Source organism: Molossus molossus, unplaced genomic scaffold, assembly GCF_014108415.1.
Source record: "Molossus molossus isolate mMolMol1 unplaced genomic scaffold, mMolMol1.p scaffold_m16_p_20, whole genome shotgun sequence".
NCBI lineage: Eukaryota > Metazoa > Chordata > Mammalia > Chiroptera > Molossidae > Molossus > Molossus molossus.
Window position 1 is genome coordinate 37,675,582 of NW_023425356.1, and position 18,184 is coordinate 37,693,765.

General features: G+C 38.0%; 1 protein-coding gene across 2 annotated transcripts in view; it reads right to left on the reverse strand.

Moving 5' to 3' along the window:
* Positions 1-219: 219 nt before the first annotated feature.
* The window catches only part of NSL1 (NSL1 component of MIS12 kinetochore complex), a 31,235-nt gene continuing 13,270 nt past the window's right edge, over positions 220-18,184 (reverse strand). Inside the window, exons 5-6 of one of the 2 annotated variants that reach the window (XM_036273425.1) lie at positions 7,866-7,933; positions 220-304 (exon numbers count right to left, since the gene is read on the reverse strand). In XM_036273425.1, the coding sequence (XP_036129318.1) occupies positions 299-304; positions 7,866-7,933 (74 nt within the window). In that variant the 3' untranslated portion in view covers positions 220-298. Of the gene's footprint in view, positions 305-5,040; positions 6,009-7,865; positions 7,934-18,184 lie in introns of those variants that run through there. The other variant, XM_036273424.1, reaches the window with a different exon arrangement.

The following is an 18,184-nucleotide window of genomic DNA, read 5'->3' on the forward strand; positions in this document are numbered from 1 at the left end:
CAGTAGCAAGGGAGGCTTTAAAGTCCCTGACTAGGCATGGCCCAGAGGCATGGGAGCCGTTCTCTGAATGCGGCTAATTGAGGTGACGAGAGATGGCCTGACCCTTCACAGGCACAGAAATGAGCTGCAGCAGGGGACCCTGAGGGGCCAGGTCTTCTCTGGTTCCCCAGAAATCAAGGGAATGCAGCCAAAGGAAAAAGGGCCAGAGGGCAGATATACCTCTAGCATCATAGAGTCAGGCTGAGGGCTGTGAATGCCATCCACTTCTCCAACCAGGCAGGGATCTGGGGACTAGACTTCAGCTCTAGCAGGCAGAAAAGGAGAATTCTAATTCAGGAGGTTTCCTAGTGATTTGCCCTCGGTCTTTTAAATCCCACCTGCACCCCCACCCCACCCCCTGCAAGAGTAAGCCCATCTTCTTCTTCTTTTTAATCCTCACCCGAGGGTATTTTTCCATTTATCTTCAGACAGAGTGGGAGGGAGGGGGAGAGAGAGAGAGGGAGGGAGAAACATCTATGAGAGAGAGACACATCGACTGGTTGCCTTCCACAGGACCCCAACCAGGGCCAGGGACACACCACAACCGAGATATGTGCCCTTGACCGGAATCAAACCTACGACTCTCTGGTCCACGGGCCGACGCTCTAACCACTGGACACCCGGCCAGGGCAAGCCCACCTTCTAAGCTGAATTAATAATAAATATGCATGCCACACGTCAGTAATGCCTGAGATTGTGATCTAGGGGAAGTGATGTTAGACATGTACAATGTAAAATTATTCATTCATTCAACTAATATTAGTAAAGGGCCCTCAAGGCACAAGCAACATAGAGATACAGCAAACGCCACCCCTGAAGCTTCAAGTAAATATAATACTGACTTCCCCAAATCCTTTCATGTAAAATTCCCACAAACCCTTCTGTGGTTCTCTAGAGTTTTTTTCTTCATTTTTGAACACAGAGGCTTGATAATTGAATCTATTTGCAAAACAAATGGGGGTGGGGGAGGGGAGAATTCCAAAGAAGCCCAAATTGAAGGTCTCAGCTAAAAGCAGGGACTACAAATCTTCTCTGAAATATACTGAGATAATAGAATGGATACCCTGTGAAAGCCTCTGGCATATAATTCACTTCTTAATTCTCACTGATATGAAGATAGTGTCAAAGACCATTCATATTCACTTGTATCAGTTTCAAAATCATTTAAAAATCAAATTTATTTTGCCTGGCCGACATGGCTCAGTGGACTGAGCGTCCTCAAGGACTGAGAGGTCCCGGTTTGATTCCAGTCTGGGCATGGGCTTGATCCCCAGTAGGGGGTGTGCAGGAGGCAGCCAATCGATGTTTCTCTCTCTCTCTCTCTCCCTTCCTCTCTCTAAAAAAAAAAATTAAATTTTTTAAATCAAATTTATTTTTATGCGAGCATGGTATGCACATAATTAAAAGAATCAAATATACAGGGCTTATAACAACAAACAAAATCAGTCCCTTAGCCTACTTTCCTTACCTAGGTTCATCCACAAAGTTAGCTACTTTCCACTCTTAGCTGTTTTTTTTTCTAACCAGAATTGTGCTCTCTCTTTTGATTTAACTATTTCAGAGATTATGCACTGACTTTCCATTGTGATGAAGATTTCACTCTTAAACATGCCCATTTCATAGCTGATATTCAGGTGGTCACACAGTACAACCGTGTGGGCTGTTTTTACATAGCAAAATGAACTGTGCTGGTTGGGACAGAAGCTTCCTCAGTGCCCCTCCCAGGCCCATTTGCCTGCTCCAGTTCCTATCCTGGGACACCCTGAACTTCCCCAGGACACAGAAGCAAAAGGGGCTCCCAGAACCCTGCTCCAGTGCTTTGACCACTACCCATTCTGACTGTCCAGTGCCTGTGCTGTATTGATTGTTAATTTCCAATTCTCTTACCGTCCCAATGTAACTGTCCCAGTTTTCTGTTGGATTCGTATTTGGGGTGTTCATCATTACGTCTATGTTAATGCTGTTCACTGTGGAGCCAATCTGTAACTATGATTACATTTTTTCTTGTACACCTTTCTACTTTTACTGCAATGAATACATGCCTGATTTAAAATTTTTGTTTCTTTGAACACCTGAATACTATAAAATATCTCCCTTATATAATTTTTCGAGTAGTTAACACAATCACTCACACTGTCAGTTATATTTTCTTGTCCTGAAAATATCCTTTTTGGAGACCTATCCATTTGTTTTCCAACCCGGTCTGATTGGTCTCTTCTCCAGATCTGCTGAATGGTGTTCTGTGAACTTGGATTTGCTGCTATCTTGAATACTCTTTTCTAGACCCCACGGCTGTTGCATTTTCAGTTTACCTTCTGTAGTAGAGCACACCCCCTCGTAGTGCCCTCAAACGAGATGCTTTTAAAGGTAATGTCTTTTCTTTTTCAGATTTCGCATGTCTGAGAATGGCTTTTGACTAACCTCACACTTGGCTGATAACTAGGCTGGGTATAGAATCCAATGTTGCACATTACTTATAGTGAGAATTTCCAGACTGCACTGCTCCACAGACTGCTGGATTCAGGATTGTTGTTTGGTAGCTTGATGCCATTCCAATTCCCCTTTCTTCATCATCCTTTTCCCCTTGTGGAAGCTTTTAGGAATTTCTCTTAAACATTTCTGTGACATGCTTTGGTAGGGGTTATTTTGTTCTGTTGTTTCTTGTCTTTTGCTGAGTACTCAGTGGGTTTTTCCCATCTGGAGTCTTGGTATCTGGGAACATTTTTTGTATTATTTCTATTTCCTTAACTCTTTGTAAGTTGAGATATACTTCACATAGCATACATTTTGCCCATTTAAAGTGCATGGTCCAGTGGGTTTTAGCATATTCACTCACCAAACCACCACAACTATCAATTTGGGAGCATCTTCATCATCCCCTTAGAGAACACCCACACCCATTAGCAGTCGCTCCCCATTCCTCCCGCCTTCTCTCCTCTTCCAGCACTAGGCAACCACGGATGTTTGTCTAGATTCGCCTATTTCACAGTCAGACAACAACTACTGTATTTTGTGAGTGACTTCTGTCACTTGACATGTTTTCAAGTTTCATCTACATTGTAACATGTACCGTACTTCTTATTGACAAATAATAGTCCGTTGACTGGATATATCATACTTTATTTATCCATTCCTCAGTTGATAGACATTTGGGTTACTGCTACCAGCATTCATGTACAAGTTTGTTGTATAGACATGTCTTCAATTCTCTTAGGATGAAAATGGATTCAATGAATTTCCACTTCCTTTCCCCTCCTTTGTTGAAGTTACTGGCTCCTCATCAGCACTTCTAAGTGCAAATTCTCAGAAGTTAACCTGTTTATCACTTCAGGTTCACCTGTAGCAAGTCCCTTCAGACAAGACCCATACACAGCCTCACCTGGTGGTCCCCCAGTACACCCTACTCTCTCACAGCCCCCTGCTTTGGTAAATTCTTTTCACATGGACAGTAATCTTCCTCTGTGATCATTTGCCTAAAATATTCAAGACTGCTCAAATGTCACCTCCACAAACTTCCATGACTTCTCTCCAAAGCTCCCCATGCACACATCCATAGAGTCCTTGCTACACTGTATGACCCTGGTTCCACATGCTCCTTCTCCTCACCAGAATATGAACTTCTTAAAGACAATGTTTATTCTGTTTCCCTTTATCAAACCAATAAATAGAATGCTCACTATGAACACTAAGTACAAGTACTAAAGACTTTATTGTGAACTTACTTACTTCTCATAATAACCCGAGGTAGGCATCATCATCACACCCATGTTATGTGTGGGAAAACTGCAGCACGAAGAGACTTGGCCGACGCTATTTTAGAATAGCAGAGCAGATAGCTGAACTCAGACGATCTGGGTCAGAGGCCATGCTTCCAACCTGACTTCTGAACTCAAGAGGTGCCAACATGTATTTGTTAAATGAATGAATAAAATGAAGGGGAAAACCGAAGCCTTCACAATAGAAGTCAAATAAACTCAGTCTTAGAGACAGCTACATTTTAAAGCAAATAAAAAGTTTGATTTTATTAACTTTTTTCTCTATGCAGCTCAAGCCATAAAGACCCAGGAAAAGAGGTCTAGGATAAGATCTCTGTTGTCACCTTGGCCGGTTTGGCTCAATAGGTCTACCAATACATAAAGTCCATTAAACAATATGAATCTCAGTATGTATTATTTTTAAAAGGGAGACATTTTCTTTTATGATCATAATGCAATAATCTAATCTAGGAGAATCAACAATTTTTTTGTTTGCAGGATTTTGGATTGAAATAATTCACATAGAATTTTATACTATAAAAAAGTTAGCACTGCCTTAGAATAGCAATGTTCTGTAGCCTCAAAAGAATTTTAAATGAAATTTAGTATGTTCTGAAATGCAAAGTACTGACCTACCATTCAACTAAAGCTGAGCTCAAGAATGCCTAAGACAACTCTTAAAAATATACAGTATCAAGACTTCAGTCATTGCACATTATTTTAATAAAAAACAAATTGCTTTGCACAAATATACAGATATCAAATTGTAACATTAAAATACAGAATGCAATAAAGTGGCTATGTAAGTTTTTCTAATTGAGACAGACTTTCTGTCACATTTTGACATTTATAATTAACACATAATAAACATGAGAAGTACAGATTTTTCAACCTCATGATTAGTAAATTCCTTTGCAAATAAATGAAGGCCTAATCATCAAAAGGGAAAACAGCAAGTTAGTTGGCCCTGCCTACATTATACTCATGTGACTAAGAGACACAATAAAGCTGTAAGAAACTGTAGTTAAATGTTGGAAGCGCAGGCAATATAGCTTTCTCAGACTTCTACCAATGATTATATCCTTGATATATACATATCCTTAAATATAAAACAGTTCAATATGATTACATCTATATTTGTTCCACATGACAATTTGTTAATGTATTATCCTGATGTATATTTTTGAATCTGAATCATATACAAAGAAATAATGAGAAATCCTAAAAAAATTATTCCCAAGTCAAATTATGTTTAAAAGTTAAAAGGTCTATGAAAAACAGTGTGGGCAAGAAATATTGGCTAGATGCCAATTTTTATTTCTACAAGAACATCTGGCACAAATAATAGTTGTCATGTCTTATAATACAAAACAAAAACAAAACTCCTAAAATCAATCCCTAAATTAGTTAAGCTGGAGTGACAAAGTCAAAGCCAGTCTTGTCATCTGCACATTAATTTGATAAAACAAATTGCACTGAAAACAAAAAACAAAACAAAAACACCGCTGAATGTGTTCCCTTGCAGCACCAGTGATTCCTTTCAGCACTTAAATAAAGACACCTGTTACACAGCTCTTATTTTAAGAAAGCAGTATACCCAGAAAACCCAACAGAATATGTAACTCATGAAATTCCATAAAAGTTGTAAGGAAGCCAAGATATGATGGCATTTAAGGACAGTGAAAGATTACACTGTTAATACCCATTGATGGGCTTTGTGCCAATATTATAAAACTATGCTTTTCACTGACTACACATGAAATGTTGGTGCAAGAAATATAATATTACATCATATCCCAGAACAGAACTACTACATAGGTATAAATAAATCACTAAAAGAGTTACTTGTTATTTTATATGAAGTCCTATCTAGGCATTAGACTTTCATCTAAATGTTGACAGTGCCTAATTTCAACTCCCAAGATAAACAAAAACAGCTTATGTATCAAGATTAATTCTCTTTGGCTGAAGTGGATACCACTTTCTCTGGGGGCAGTCTTTAGTTTGTTTTCTTTTCAGTACCACGTTAGTGGTTTTCCTGGTACAACTCTCTGTTGGTGTGGTTTCTATTTGTGTTATAAAGCTCTCAGGTTTGACATCTGACTTCCTACAACTGGAAAAGACTTCTTGGTGGATTCTCTGGAGCTGGATAATAGGCTGCATCTTTAAAACTTGGGAAAATCCATCTCCTTGTTCAATTAATGCAGGCAAGGACTTCAAAAAGTAAACAAACAGTAATACTCAACATTAGTCTCAGGCTGAAACACAAACACACGAGGACAAACACAACACTCAAGAATTTTAATTCTATTTTATTTTAGAATTCTAGAATTCTATTTTAGAATTTAATTTTTCTAAAACCTACTTTTGGGGGTTGTAGGTAATTCACTTTTACCTTACAGTACCAGTTTTAGCTGACAATTTTAACTAAAAGCTAAGACTAAAAAGTTATGTTCTATTCCTACAAATGTCTAATAGTAAAATAAAACTTTGGCAGAACAAGAAGTAATGGAATTTCAGAGCTAAGGATTTAATGGCTGAAATTCCACATTTTAGGATAATAAGTATTTCAGAAATCTTAATAACCAGGAGCAGGGATCAGTACATTTTTCCTATAAAGGGCCATACAGTAAATCTTTTAAGCTCTGGGGGCCTTACATCTATGTTACAAGTATTCAATTCTTTCATTGTAATGTAAAGAAGCCACAGACAATAGACAATAAGTAAATGAACGGACATGGCTGTATCCCAATAAAGTTTTATTCACAATAACAGGTGGTAGGCTGGATTTTAGCCTGGCCCACCATAGTATGTCAACTCTTGATCAGGAACATGCTATGAGAGAAACATGAACACCAGAAAATCATGGAACCAATATAAACCACAAAAGAATGGTATAGAAACTTTAAGAATAGGGGAGCCCTGGCCTGTTTGGCTCAGCAGTTAGAGCGTCGGCCCGCGGACCAGAGAGTCCCAGGTTCGGTTCCCACTAAGGGCTCTTAACTTGGTTGCAGTTTGTCCCCAGCCCCGGTTGGGGTTGTGTGGGTGGCGACCAGTTGATGTGTCTCTCTCATGTCGATGCTTCTCTCTCTCTCACTTCCTCCCTCTCTATCTGAAGATAAATGCAAAAATGTCCTTGGGTCAGAATTAAAAAAAAAAAACAGGGGAGATTATGAAGGAGTTTATGCGTAATTTTAAACAGCCCTGGCCAGTTTTGCTCAGTGGTTAGAGCATCAGTCTGCGAACCAGAGAGTCCTGGGTTCGGTTCCAGCTAAGGGCATGTACCTCGGTTGCAGTTTGTCCCCAGCCCCGGTTGGGGTTGTGTGGGTGGCGACCAGTCGATGTGTCTCTCTCATATTGATGTTTCTCTCTCTCTTCCTCCCTCTCTCCCTCCTGCTCTATCTGAAGATGAATGCAAAAATGTCCTTGGGTGAAGATAAAAAAAAAAGTAATTTTTTCACATACTAGTAATAAAATGTTTTCCTGTTTATGTAAAATAAATCCAAAAAAAGCAAAAACAAAAACAAATAAATGCCAAAAATATAAACAATTTTATTATAATGATATTAAGACTTAGGCTCTAGAGCCAAACAACCAGGGTTTAAACCCTGGCAGAGTTATTTATTTGGGCAACCTAATTAGCCTCTCTGTGCCTCAGTTTCTTCATCTGTAAAATAAGGATATAGTAGTACCTATCTCATAGGATTATTGAAAAGATTAAATGAGGTAGTATAATATATGTAAAACAGTCAGATGGTACCTGATCTATACTAAATGCTCACTAAATGTTAGCTAGTATTATTATCTAAAATTATTTGTTGGACTAGCACTCAGAACTCAAAAATATGATCAACCTTTAAAGAAGCCAGGTAAAATACTGGCACACAGTAGGTACCTAACAAATGGTAGTTATTCTGAATGTTACTATTGCTTAATTCATTCATTAAAGATCTATTATATAAACTACTAAAAATTCCCATTACAATAGACTAAAAGACATGTGGTTGTTAAAAGCAAATACCTAGCTGCACACTTTATTCATTTTATAATTTTTTAGCATGTAGCTTTTACCTTCATGGCTTCACTGATCTCCTTAGCTAGTGTTTCTCCTCTGCATTTCAAATTTTCCACACAAGAGGCTGCAAAGAAACCATCAAACAGTATTTTACATTTTTAAATCTAATAACAAGTCATAAAAGACATACAAATGCTATCTAGATAAACATTTGTCAAGACTATTCACCTTAGCTCAAGCTTTCTTAGAATAGTTTGCAATCTATTAAAACAAGTGTACTATTAAATTTATCTAGATTCATAAAAAGACTATGAAAACATAAAAACAGCAGAGTAAAATTAAAAGTTATATGTATAAGATAACAGACAACGAGAGTTGTATTATGAGTAGTCAACACTGTGTGCCCCCTAGAAGGAAGACTGTTGGTTCTATATATTACCTACCACTATGTTTAACACTAACATTACATTTAAAATAAACATAGGCTAATATTTGATATTTGTACTATTCTGAATCTTATAAAAGTAAAACATATTTGGACTTAGAATTTGTAATCACACTGCATCAAAGACACCTAACCAAAATTTCTGGAATAGATTGTCAGCAGTATTAATTTTTCTTTCCTTACTTCCTTGATGCTTTTCTAATTCCATATACATTGTATTTTTTTCTACTCTTTGTTATAAATGTTCATGGCTACTTCATAACAGAACTGCATATTCTATAATAGAGGGATAAAAATTCTACTAAAACTCCAAGAGAAAGTAGAAATGTGAAAAATCATTCCATTATGAAACTGTCTACAAATTAGTTTTTAGAAGAGTAATTCTTGCTAGAAATTTCTTAAAAGTCTAAGCAAGTACATAACTATGTTAGGAGGACTATAGCTTCATCAGCTTCCAGAGATTGGCAAATAAGGCAAGAAAAGAATTCCTTTCATAGCTGCTATTTCTCTTTTCTGACTTTCATTAACTCAAAAAACTGAGAACACTTATAGAAAAAAAGGAAATGAGCAGAATAAGCGAATGAGGGAAAGAAGGTACTCAAAGGAGAAAGGCAAAGGTAACATGAGGCCCTCGAGAAAGGGTTCTCAACCATTTCTGTTACCAGAAATTTCTTTGGAAATTTGGTGCAGCCTATGGACCCCTTCTCAGAATATTTTTTAATGTACTTGCTTTTTAAAATTGAGGTGCAATTTACATTCAGTGAAATATGTATCTTAAGTTTAGCATTCAATCACCTTTGACAAAAATATACCAGCACATGGTCATTTCCATCACTCCAGAAAATTCTCGTTCCCCTTTCCCAGTTAATCTTGTCTATTAAAAACAGCCATTCACGTGATTTCTATCATTATACATTAGTTTTGCTTACTCTAGAATTTCAGAATGTTTTAAAATAAAATTTAAAAATACGATTATTTTAAAATTGCATAGGTAATATATGTGTCACTTTATTAATGATTTAAATAACAACACTGAGTGGCAGGTCTAATAATTACCATAATATGAAAATAATGAGTATAAACAATATTGTGAGGTATCTGCACAACTGAAATTGAAAATATCTGTGGCTTCTAACAGCAAAAAAAGTTACAGGTACTGCTAGTGCTACCACCATTTCCTGCATTCAAAATTGAAAGGAAACACTAAATTTCAGTTTGAGGTTAGTAAAAATAACTATGTAATTTTTTTCCTGTCCAAGCCCATAGTCCCCCTATATTCTGAGAACTGTATTGATTGTACACATGAAAATGCAATGGGCATGATTTAAAAACATAGCTAACATACTGTTTAAAAATAAGTTTATCTTATGTTTCCCAACTATGCAGACACTCAGCATATCTAGAGCATGGTGGCAGTGACGTGTGTTTATGTGCATGTGTGAGTATAAAGTCATCAAACTGTGCACTGTATGTTACACCCAAATATACACACAATAATGAACACAGTATTTTTTAATATTTACTCTAGAAAGTTCTTATTTTCATGTATAAGGCAAGGCAATCATATACTTCTTCACTGTCATTGCATGATTTACAAAACAATCTATCACCCAAGATGTGCTTTTTAAAAACTGTCTATAACCCTGACCAGTTTGGGTCAGTGGTTAGAGCGTCGGCCTGCGGTCCAGAGAGATTTGGGTTCGGTTCCCGCTAAGGGCATGTACCTCGGTTGCAGTTTGTCCCCGGCCCGGCCCTGGTTGGGTTGTGTGGGTGGCAGCCACTCGATGTGTCCCTTTCACGTCGATGTTTCTCTCTCTCTCTCTTCCTTCCACTCTATCTGAACAAAAAATTTAAAAATGTCCTCAGGTGAGGATAAAAAAAAAAATTAAAAAATAATTGTCTAAAAACCCACACTGATAAACAGCTGTTCTCCATCTGTTGCACAATCAATGACAATGTAAAAAGTGCCAAGAGTAGTCTGGGTTTGTGTGTAAAAAGGAGTTAGGCTCCAGGCTTAGAAAATTATAAACATATTTTCACATATGAATGTCTGGTGAAATATTATAAAGTTGTACTGGACATATAAGACATTTTATATTCCTGTCTCCTGACTACAAAATGCCAGCTGTACCCTCCCATTACTGTGGTTAACAAAGAACTTCAACGCCCACTTTTTTCAAAAGGGCCACTAGGGGGCAGTATTGCCTCCAGTGAGAATCAAGGTGTTACTTCTTTCAGAACTTCCTTGGGAACAAGAACCTCACTGTCTTTTTTTTTTTTTTAATTTTTCTTTATTGATTTTAGAGAGAGAGAGAGAGAGAGAGAGAGAAACATCGATTGGCTGCCTCCTGCATGCCCCCCACTGGGGATCGGGCCCACAACCTGGGCATGTGTCCTGACCCAGAATTGAACCGGTGACCTCTTGGTGCATGGGTCGATGCACAACCACTGAGCCACGCCAGCTGGGCAAGAACCTCAGTGTCTTAACCTGGGACTCTGTAGTGCTGAACACAGTGCCTGACATGCAGAGCAGGTGCTCCATATGTACAATGGACAAGGCTGATAGAGGGTGCTGTGGAGCCACGACGGAGGATGAAGTCAATCCAACAGGGGAATTGAAAAGAGTAAAAGCTTCACAGGTGTTACAGAGTTGCCTTAAAAGGATTTGGCGCTGGAGGCTGGGAGGGAGAATAGAGGAAGTGCTATACCAAAACAAGGGGATAAATCAAGAAAGAAGAAAACACAGGAACCAGGAAACATGATTCAAAACATTAAAGAAGTAAAGGAAATTCCCAGGGTGATGAGGAAAGGAACAGACAGGATATAAACTTTGCACCAGGCCTAGAGAGCAACCAGTCCAGATTAGAGCAGAAAGACAAAAGGCTCCCAGAGGAATATCTCAAGAAAAAGGAAAAGGTCTTAAAAATGGATTTGATGGATAACCTGAAGTGTTTACTGTAGTGAGAGGAATTTTACAGTTCTATTGAAGTGCTTGGAAAAGAACTACTGATAGCCACAACAGCAAACAAAGTAAACAAAAAGCTAAAGCAATTATCATTCCAAATATTAATACTAAATACTACTATTTTTTGACAAAGTGAGAAATTAAAAGTGAAGCTGATGAGTGTAGATTATTCTTTTGAGAAACTTAGTTACAAAAAACAAAAAAGAGTTCAGGGAAGAGAAACAAAAAGTATAGTAGTATACTTCTATAGTAGTATAGAAGTAGTGTAGTAGTATAGAGCTGGCATACATTGCCAATCAATCTTATGTAATAATACCTTGCAATCCTGTGAGGAAGCAGGTTTCATCAGCCTCCTTTTATAGATAAGGAAACAAGCTGTGAGAGCTGAAAAACGTAACCAGAATTAAACAGAATTGGATCCATACGTCCTAAAATCCAAAGCACTTGCTCTTCTATATTCTGTAGGTAACTTGCAGAATATCACGTAGACAAAAATCATACTATACTCATAAGAATATAAGCTAAAAGTGGTCAGAAATTAGTTCCAACATAATGAAAACTTCTTGAAATAAAAATAAATTATGTCTAATAAAGAATTATAAATAGGCCCAGCTGGTGTGGCTCAGTGGACTGAGTGTTGTCCCATGGACTGACAGGTCCTTGTTTGATTCCCAGTCAGGGCACACGCCCGGGTTGCAGGCTTGATCCTCAATAGGGGGCATGCAGGAGGCAGGTGATCAATGTTTCTCTCTCACATTGATGTTTCTATCTCTCTCTTCCTTCTTCCTCTCTAAAAAAAATCAATTAAAAAAAAGCATATTAAAAAAAGAATTAAAAGTAGAACAATTCTATAGTTAAATCTGTTTTAACTACTAATATTATAATACCTTTAAGTGAATTAAATTCCTTTAATTGAAAAATAAACAATTACAGGAATAAAACCAAACACACAAAGATAAAAAAAAAACAAACATACAAAGGGGAGAAAAACACACACAAAATGATCACTAAATATGTGACTATGTTATCTGTAAATGCATCAAAAAAGCACTTCCAATATTAATATCTGCTTAGAAATTTCAAAATATATAAACTTTTCACTCATTCTCTCATTATTTTGCAACTGGTAAGAGCATATAGGTACTCCTGATATACAAACATTTGACGTAAGTCTGTCTCACATGCTGAGGGCTGGCCCCTGCCCTGCAGGTGATGGAGATGGACTTCCTCCAGACACATTCCCAATGGCTTCCTCTCCATAGCCTTGATGGGAACGTCTTCATGGCACCACAACTTACCCTCTCATCATAAACAAAGGTGTTTAGGGATCCAAACTATTCTCCCAAATCCTATTTAGATAACATGTAGAACTAATGTACATCTGAAATGTGATTTTCCTAATGTTTTTCATCATAAATGTGTAGTACTTCAGCTACATTATAGGTTCAGTAGGTCTTTAAAAGGTAGCCTAGAAACTTACCCATTTATAATACCATTTGCAAATGCTTTTCAGGGAGGAAATACATTTCAAATTCCAAAGTTTCTATTGCATATGAATTCTTGAAACATAACCATTTGTAAGTGGGTGGCTACCTGTAAAAGTGCTGGCAGTGGCTTAAACAAGCTGGTACTATTAGGCAAGAAGAGGAACTGGCTCTTAAGTCCTCTGCTAGAAGGGTCAGCAAAAGAACTGGAAGTATCATCAAGTCTACTGTAGAGAAACTTAAAATAGCTCCTTGCCATCACTACATGTTTAGTGAAGGGTGGGGGGAAAAAAAGAGTCTCTTCAATGAACTTCAAAGAACACTTTGAAAAAGAAGATAATATGGAAGCAATTATTAGTTTTATTAATAGGATCACAAATGATTATGAAAACTCACTGGCAGACAGCTAATCAGAAGATTGATGCAAGGATTTAAAAACAAGTTTGCTCCTAAAAATGTGGAAGTTCGGCACCCTTGAAGACGCTGCCTTCCCTAGTCACTGGCTTTCTAAAACATAGGGAAATGAAAAAGTGGAAATGAAAGATTGAGTAACCAACCTAGTTTTGCTTTCAGGTCACTGCAATGACTAAACTAGGAGACATAAACTTCCAAAAGCCTGCACAAATCCAGAAATTCATCAAAAAAGCATTAACTGAGTACTTCCTTTCTGTTACCAATGTATTTTATGAGCAGGAATAACAGAGCATGTATAACACAGGAGGTCTGGCTTGTACTGGTTCTGAAGGAGTAAAGGCATGAATAGAACCATGAATAGTAAAGCAGCATCCCTGGTAAAAATGAAACAAAAAACTGAGCAGTGGTTCATGACTTTCTGGACGATAACCCTATGCTACAACTTAAACAGATCTGTTGAACACACCTGCCAAGAAGCAGGTATGTAATCCTCTGCATCCACTCCTACCTGCACCTCACCAGCTCCTCCAGTACTGAAGAAATGTACCTCTCTTAAGACACCAAAGACTTTCAAACTCCTCGCTATATTACTAGCTTCAGCCAAGTCTCTAGCCTTATCTTGTAATGAATGGTCTTTCCCTCTATTCCCTCCAGTGGTCTTTTATTTCATAAATATTCAAGCCCATTCTTGACTTAGGAAACTTCTTCTAATTTGAAAAGCTCTTCCTCTTGTCACAAATAAATTCTGTCTTGCTACTTCCTCAGAAAAGTGTTTCCCACACCCAAATACATCACCCTTAAGCACTGATGCTATTAATTTTTAGATTTGTTTATACTCTTCTGCTCCCATGAGAATGATCCATAGCATAAGGACCTTGTCTGTGTTGGCCATAATTATATCCTCCACAATGAGAACAGTTCTGGCATATAGTAGACACTCAATAAATACACTGAATGCATGGATGAACAATAGTCATTCAGTATTTACTGAGCATGGTGCTATATGCTGGCTACATATAAAGCAAACTCAAGTAAGAAAGTTCGCCCTGGCTGGTTTGGCTCAGTGGTTGGAGTGTCGGATCATGGACCAAAGAGTCTTGGGTTCGAGTCCAGTCAAGGGCATGTACCTCGGTTGTGGTTCAGTCCCCAGCCCTGGTCAGGGTTGTACAGGAAGCAACCAGTTGATGTGCCTCTCTAACATCGATGTTTCTCTCTCTCTCTCTCTCTCTCTCCCTCTCTCTCTCTCTCTCTCCTTCCCCCTCTCTTTCTATCTGAAGATAAATGGAAAAATGTCCTCGGGTGAGGATTAAGAAAAAAAAAAAGAAAGCTCATGGACCTTTTGGTTTTGTTAAGAGACTATAAGGGAACACACAAATATTTACATATTGTAACAAATGCCATTAAGGAAATAAACAACTGTTATGATAGAGAACTGAAGAGAGGCATTTTAATTAGGGTGGTGAGTAAAAAGGAAAGTGCCTGAAATGAATTTGGAGAGGTAAGTGGGAGCCAGATCATGCAAGGGAATGCTAAGAAGTTTGAAGTTTATTATATATTTTAAAATTGGAAGATTTTTAGGATTTTTTAAAAAATATGTTTTTATTGATTTTTGAGAGAGGGAGGAAAGAAGAGAGAGGTAGAAACAATGATGTGAGAGAAACATTGATCAGCTGCCTCCTACACGCCCCTCACTGGGGATCGAGCCAGCAACCCGGGCATGTGCCCCAACTGGGCATCGAACCAGGATCTCTCAGTCCACGAGATGATGCTCAATCCTCTGAGCCACACCGGCCGAGCAGATTTTAGGATTTTAAGCAGAGGAATGAAAGCTGATTTGTGTTTTTAAAAGTATCTTAAACTTCTAGTCAAGTTAGCTTGGAAGTTCACAAACTCCCCATCTTTGTGCAAAACATCACTGGATAAATACAAAAAATATAAAAAGCGTATCCCAAAGCATATACAAAATTAATACTTTTATGTGCCAGAAAAGTATATTAAATCAAGTCAAATATCACCCTCCCCAACACACACACATACATGCACACTACACTTAGACAATTTCATGCATGAACCTTATCCACTCTTCAAAAATATAAAAAATTAATAACCTCTATATTGACAAATTGTTTTATGAGGGCAGTTATTTTTGTTGTTGTTTTTTAATCCTCATCCAAGGACACTTTTTGCATTTATCTTCTAATAATGCGTGAGGGAGATAGGGAGGAAGAAAGAGAGAAACATCGACGTGAGAGAAACACATCGAGTGGTTGCCACCCACACAACTCCAACCTGGGCCGGGGACAAACCACAACTGAGGTGCATGCCCTTAGCGGGAACTGAGCCTGGGACTCTCTGGCCCACGGGCCAATGCTCTAACCGCTGAGCCAAACAGGCCAGGGCTTATGAGGGCAGTTTAACCTCAATGACAAAATTGGAAAAGGACAGTATGTTTTAAAACATCACATGTTGCCCTGGCCGGTTTGGCTCAGCGGTTAGAGCATTAGCCTGTGGTCTGGAGAGACCCGGGTTTGGTTCCCGCTAAGGGCATGTGCCTCAGTTGCAGTTTGTCCCCGGCCCTGGATGGGTCGTGCGGGTGGCAACCATTTGACGTGTCCCTTTCACGTCGATGTTTCTCTCTCTCCCCCTCCCACTCTATCTGTCCCTTTCACGTCGATGTTTCTATGTTTCTCTCTCTCTCCCTCCCACTCTATCTGAACAAAGAATGGAAAAATGTCCTCGGGTGAGGATAAAAAAAATAAAAATAAAAATAAAAAAATAAAATATCACATGTTCATATTTGTGTGTGTGAGTGACAACAGATGCAAATATATGACAGGTAAATAAACTAAATAAAGTGTAGAAAATTTTAATTCAGCAGTGTATGAAAGGAAAATATATTAATGAGAAACTGGTGTTTTCTCTGTGAACGCAAAGATAACTATCAGAAACATCTGTCAATGTTAATTCACCATACTATCAGAGTCAGTCAAAGAGCATGTGATCTAGAGACACAAGGGAACTTTATGAGCAATGGACAATGTTTTATGTTGGAATTGTGGTGGCGGTTACATTGTTGTATACTTTGTCAAAACTCAAACTGTATACTTAAAATGGATGTATTTTATTACATGTAAAGTATACCTCATTAAAGTTGGTTAAATATATAATCCCAGTTGATACAAAAGTTCAATTAAATATTTTATCATAATTTTAAAATATTATGACCACTAATCACTATTCAACATTATACTAGAGGTTCTAGTCAATGTAATATGACAAAAAAAAAAAGTGTAAAGTTAGAAATAAGATCAATCCCATAGTTACTTGCAAATGAATTATCTACATTTAAAGGAATCTAACTGAAACTAGATAAACCACTAGTGTTCAGCAAATAAAATTCAATGGTGTTCCTAAACACTAGCAATATTCAATTAAAATATGTAATCCTAAAATGTTACCATTTATAATAGCTACAAAAAGATAAGGTATCTAGGAATAAATAAAAGATGTATAAACCTGTATTAGAGAAATCTATAAAACAACACTATTTTTTTCTTATACCCATCTTTATTACGTTTTTAAACACTTCTCCACACATATTACAGAATATCTATCATATCCATTCCCTTAAACGATACTATTCTCAACGTACCAAGCAGGCAGCACTCTTATAACCATCTTTATTACATGTATTTACAAAACACTTTTCAAGGACATTTTGAAAAACTCAAAATGAGATATAGTAGTATGTTCACAAATGGGAACACCTACATTGTAAACATGGCATTGCTCTCCAGACTAATCAATAAATTATCCCTGGCCAGTGTGGACCAGTGGTCAGAGTGTTGGCCCATGAATCAAAGAGTTATGGGTTTGATTCTCAGTCAAAGGTGTATATACCTTCCCTGTAGGATCCCCGGTTCCCGTTGGGGCAAGTGTGAGAGGCAACTAATGATGTGTCTTTCTCACATCAATGTTTCTCTCTTTCTCCCTCCCACCCCCTTTTTCCACTCTCTCTAAAAATCAATGGAAAAAATATCCTAGGGTGAGGATTAATAAAATAAACAAGCAAAACTATAAATTAAATGCAATTCCAATAAAATCCCAGTAAGATTTTTCATGCAATTTAATAAGTTAATCTTAACAATTACTATGGCAGAGTAAAGGGCCAAGAATAGGCAACAAAATTGAAGAAATTGCAAGATACCAAGACTTCTTATAAAACTACAGTAACTTAAAAAGAATGATAATGCTGCAGAGAAAGCCACATCAACTAACAGAATTAAAAAAGAGAGCCTAGCCCTGGCCGGTTTGGCTCAGTGGTAAAGCATTGGCCCACAGACCAATGAGTCTCCAGTTCGATTCCGGCCAAGGGCACATACCTTGGTTGTGGTTCAGTCCTCGGCCCTGGTCAGGTCATGCGTGAGGTAACCAGTCAATGTGTCCCTCTCACAGGAATGTTTTTCTCTCTCTCCTTCTCCCTCCCTCCCACTCTATCTGAAAATAAATAGAAAAATATCCTCGGGTGAGGATTAAAGAAATAAAAATAAAAAAGAGAGCCCAGAAACAGACCCAAAAATATAGAAAAACTTCGTATATTAGAGAGTTACATTACAAAGCAGTGGAGAAAAGATGGACTACTCAATAAACAATGTTAGAACAAGTGGCTAACAGTATGGTAGAAATTAGATCCCTACCTTATAAAATTTCTTAAAAATTCAGATGGATTCAAGACCTAAATATGATAGTCAAAACTCTATAAAGAACTTCCGGTCAAGATGGCAGCGTAGGTAAACGCAGTATCGCGTCCTCCCACAACCACATCCAAGTTACAACAAAACTACAGAACCACCACCATTCAAAACCGCCTGAAATCAAACTGAATGGAAGTCCTACAACTACGGAATTAAAGAAGCTGCATCGAGACTGGTAGGAGGGGTGGAGGCGGACGGGCTGGTCCCATACCCACGTGTGGCGGATAAAAATCAGGAGGACACCTCGGCTGGGAAGATCCTTCCTGAGGACTGAGGGGTCCCCGTCCAACACCAGGTGCCCCGCTCAGGGTTC